The sequence below is a fragment of the Contarinia nasturtii genome, unplaced genomic scaffold (assembly GCF_009176525.2).
Source record: "Contarinia nasturtii isolate CC-2019 unplaced genomic scaffold, AAFC_CNas_1.1 Cnas_scaffold_1427, whole genome shotgun sequence".
NCBI lineage: Eukaryota > Metazoa > Arthropoda > Insecta > Diptera > Cecidomyiidae > Contarinia > Contarinia nasturtii.
Window position 1 is genome coordinate 3,709 of NW_022198764.1, and position 4,298 is coordinate 8,006.

General features: G+C 37.5%; 1 protein-coding gene across 1 annotated transcript; it reads right to left on the reverse strand.

Annotated features, from left to right (window-relative positions):
* Positions 1-305: 305 nt before the first annotated feature.
* On the reverse strand, positions 306-4,292 carry LOC116346092 (multidrug resistance protein homolog 65-like). Its single transcript, XM_031775997.1, has 10 exons — positions 4,155-4,292; positions 3,141-4,088; positions 2,924-3,075; positions 2,749-2,863; positions 2,507-2,655; positions 2,343-2,443; positions 2,081-2,276; positions 1,168-1,735; positions 953-1,099; positions 306-644 (listed from the first exon to the last, which is right to left on the reverse strand). The coding sequence occupies exons 1-10, from the start codon at positions 4,251-4,253 to the stop codon at positions 453-455; spliced, it is 2,667 nt and encodes an 888-aa protein (XP_031631857.1). The 5' UTR covers positions 4,254-4,292; the 3' UTR covers positions 306-452.
* Between the last annotated feature and the right edge of the window lie 6 nt (positions 4,293-4,298).

The following is a 4,298-nucleotide window of genomic DNA, read 5'->3' on the forward strand; positions in this document are numbered from 1 at the left end:
TGCTTATTTCGCTTTATTCTATTGTTCGTAACATCCAATGTACGCGATGTGCGATGTTGCATTCCAATGCGAGTGAATCACGAACTTTTTTACTAGTTTTTATGAGCATTAGTTGTTGCTGATAAAACATTTCTACTTTGAGTTGCGCTATTTGTATTTTCTCAAATTGGATTTATTGTGCATTTTTGCTAAATATCAAAATGAATAGTTCATTTTTGCGTGCAATGTCAAAAGAAATGATTTTAAAAATCAACCATATGAAAAAACAAAGATAAATGTACACAAAAATTATTTTATTAGACCTTCATATAAAATATGCATATTAACTACAATACTGAGTAATCAAACAACGAACTTCAAATTTCAATCAAAATTACTAAAGAGTTCGTTTAGCTATCAATTCTATATTATGCACACTTTATTCGTATGTTATAAGTAGCACAGCTTTTAAATCACTTTTGAGCATTGTACAAACGAGTGTATTTTCCATTTAACGCAAGTAATTCAGCGTGCGAGCCCGACTCAACGATTCTTCCGTTTTGAACGACACAAATGATGTCTGCATTCTGAATGGTGCTCAAGCGATGAGCAATGGTTATGCACGTTCGTCCTGATCGGGCAGAATCTAATGCAATTTGAACAACCTATTCGGGGATAAAATAAAAATCAACGAGAGTATTCCAATAGCAGATAACTACAACAAACCATATACTGAGCATAAAAAAATATCCGAAATATTTTGAGAGAATCCGATATTTATTGCAGCAGTCCATGCAGTATTGCTCCTTCTAAACGAAGTGTGTGTAAGACACGAATTGGCGTGTATATCTTAAACACAATTCCTTTGATGGGGTAATAACGCACAGATCGACGCTCATACTTACACACAAATGAAAAAAACGACGAGTGATCTATGTTCAGTATATGATCTGAACTCCAATCAAATGCTCACCTTCTCACTGTGCAGATCCAATGCACTCGTGGCTTCATCGAGTAGCAAAATCTTCGGATTTCGAATGAGTGCCCGAGCAATAGCGATTCTTTGCTTTTGTCCCCCACTCAATTGGGTTGCTCTGCTACCAACATTTGTGTCATATCCCTAAAAAATCCAAGCCAATGCAATCAATAAGAACTGTCGTTTTACCGATCGAATTCAATATGCTGTACCTGAGGCAACTGTGTGATAAAGTTGTGCGCGTTCGCAATTTGGGCAGCATCAATAATTTCGTCCATCGTAACTTTCCGATGATTGTCTCCGTACGCTATATTTTCAGCGATCGTTCTGTCAAATAGAGTTGGCTCCTGAGACACGATACTCAGTTTCGATCGTAAATCTTTCAACGTAATGTCGCTAGATATTTCGTCGAGTCCGATGTGAATGCGTCCCTGTTCGGGATCGTACAGTCTCTGTAATAGTTGGATGCACGTTGACTTGCCGCAACCTGATGGCCCAACTAAGGCCACTGTCTTTCCTTCTACAATGCTAAGGTTGAACCCGTTCAGAATTTGAACATCTGGCCGCGTTGGATATCCGAAATCAATGCGCTCGAACTTGATGTCATTGCATTTGTCTGCTTTTCTACTTTTATTCGAAATATGCGGCGGTTCGATCAATGGTCTACGATCGATTATTTTGAATAGACGATGCGCTGCTGTGAAGGCTGATGTAATTGTGGGAGCAAACACTAATGTTTGACTCATAATAATCATACCGTAAAGTAATGCTTCAGCCACTCTGAAATTATAATTTGTAATTTCGCATAATTCATTATTAATGGCTTGAAACAAAAGAGAATACTGATACCTTATAACTCGAATTTGATGGATTCTCTAGTTATTAAAAGCCAAACTACTAGATTTTTTCATTTATGCCAAGGTCTCGAATATGTTTTTATTCTTCATCAGGGCTAAAAAAAATAAACGTAGTTCGTAGTACAATTTGATTTTAAATCTACAAATCCATTTGCAATCGAGCATGAACACATTAAAGCTTGGCTTTTAATGTAGCTTTTAATGACTGAGAGAATCCATGAAATTCGAATCTTAATCCAATATCAGTCGGTATAGAAAACATTGATACCTTATAACATTTTTGTAATGTATTTCCTTTACAGACACCAAGTAACCACCATAAGCGAGAGCAAAACCATATGCTAGACCTGGAATAGACTGTGTAATTGCATTCAATAATCCACGCCACATGATTTTCTTTCGTGCAATTTTCTGAACATTTTCCATTTCAAAAGTAAACCGCAGAATGGTCGATTTCTCTTGTCCTGGAAAGAAAATTAAACTTCAAATATTTTTTGAAGAAAAAAATTAACTGAAAACTATGTTATTACTTAAACTGGCAACGGTTCTAATGTTTGTGATGGCTTCGGTGGCTATTTTCATTCCAACTGCAATTGCATCTTTCTCTACCAATTCTAAACTTGATATATTCCTAAGAAAAATTCAAATTATTTAAGAAGCCTTCTAATGTTTTTTAAATTTCTTTTCATTTTACTTCGATTCCAATAGAACAACAATCAGCATAAGAAAGAATGGAATCATACAGAGAATCGACAGTTTGACAGAAGTAGAGAAAGCAATGATTATTCCAAACACAACCGTTGAAGCCGACTGAAGAATTACGCTTAATGGAAAACCAACAGCCTAAAGACGAAACGGAAATAAAGAATACAATTCACACAATGTTATCGAATGCGTTCAAAAATATTATGAAAATTTATAATAAATGAATCGCACAGTTTGCACATTTGCGGCATCTCCACTTAAGAATGAACCGAGAACCCCAACTGAATGATTTTCTTCATCAAACCAACCCGGCTCTTGGCGAAGCATAGCGGCAAAGGTCATCAATCTAGAAGAGAAACAAATCAATCGCTGTTGAACAATTTTATGAACTGAAAATTCAAATTACCGAACACGCTGCGTTAGTCTGGCTCCTGCTTTGGCCAATAACAGAGTTTGAGAGACTGCCATTGTAAACATGAGACAACCAATGCCAAAGAATGTCAAACTGATCTGTAAAGTCTTCTGCAGCGCTTCATCTCGATTTGGAATAGATAATGTCTATTGAATAATGAAATAGTACAGTTTGAGTTTGCTCTTCGTAAATATTACAAAATTGAACGTACACCATAAAATTCTGAGTAAACGATTGAGAAAAATGGTAGTGATAATCCTAGTACCGTTGAAGAAATAATAGCTATGGATAAAATGACCCAATCTGGTTTTAGAAGTCCCAAAATTCGCTTGAAACTCTTCCAATATTGTACTGAATCCTTTTCCTCGTCTTGTTCTTCTTCGATCACCTCAGACGAGAATGCATGATGTCCAATGTGATATTTAACTTCAGATGTTTTTCTAAAAACTTCCTCTTTGTCTTTATCAACATCATTCGATGCTTCAAGTTCATTGTGTGTTGATTTTACCATTTCGTAGTAGCGTCCTTTCATTTCAATCAGATCGGTGTGCGTTCCGTCTTCGACAACCTGTCCCTTGTCAATGAATACAATGCGATCAGCATTCTTAATCGCCGACATTCGATGCGAGACAACAATTGTAGTTCGGCCCTCACTCGCTCTGTCCAATGTTTCTTGCACATGTTTCTCCGAATGGTAGTCAAGTGCACTAGTAGCCTCATCCAATAGCAATATTTTTGGATTTTGAACGAGCGCACGGGCAATCGCTATTCTCTGTCGTTGTCCGCCCGAAAATTGTGAACCACTTTCACCAACCATTGTGTTGTAGCCTTGTGGCAAACGAGCGATAAAATCGTGTGCACCCGACATTTGCGCTGCGTCAATTACTTGCTGGTCTGTTGCACTTGGATTGCCATAGCGAATATTTTCACCGATCGTCGTGGAAAAAAGCACCGGTTCTTGACTGACAATTGCGATGGTTGAACGTAATGAGTGGATGTTCAATGCCCGAATGTCACACTCATCGATGAGCACAGCACCTTTGTCTGGATCGTAGAAACGAGACAGCAAATGCAAGCAAGTGGACTTACCATTACCCGAGTTTCCAACAAGCGCAACTGTTTGGCCAGCTACGATTTTCAAATTTAGTCCGTTTAAAATCTAAACATACACATCAGATTGAATAAGATAAGACGACATTGTATTCAAATAAAAAGAGAGCGGTACCTGAACATCTGAACGAGATGGGTAGCTGAAGGAAATGTCTTTGAATTCAATATTCCCTCTGACCTGCGCCGAGTCTATCACTTTTCCGCTAACATCCATTGAATCAATTTTCGATGCATGGTCAATCACGGCAAAGATATTCTT

Coding starts and splice junctions, on each gene's coding strand:
- LOC116346092 (XM_031775997.1), bottom strand. CDS start 4,253: ATGGATGTTAGCGGAAAAGTGATAGACTCGGCGCAGGTCAGAGGGAAT. Junction 4,089..4,154: donor CATCTCGTTCAGATGTTCAG/GTACCGCTCTCT, acceptor GTGTATGTTTAG/ATTTTAAACGGACTAAATTT. Junction 3,076..3,140: donor TTTACTCAGAATTTTATGGT/GTACGTTCAATT, acceptor ATTATTCAATAG/ACATTATCTATTCCAAATCG.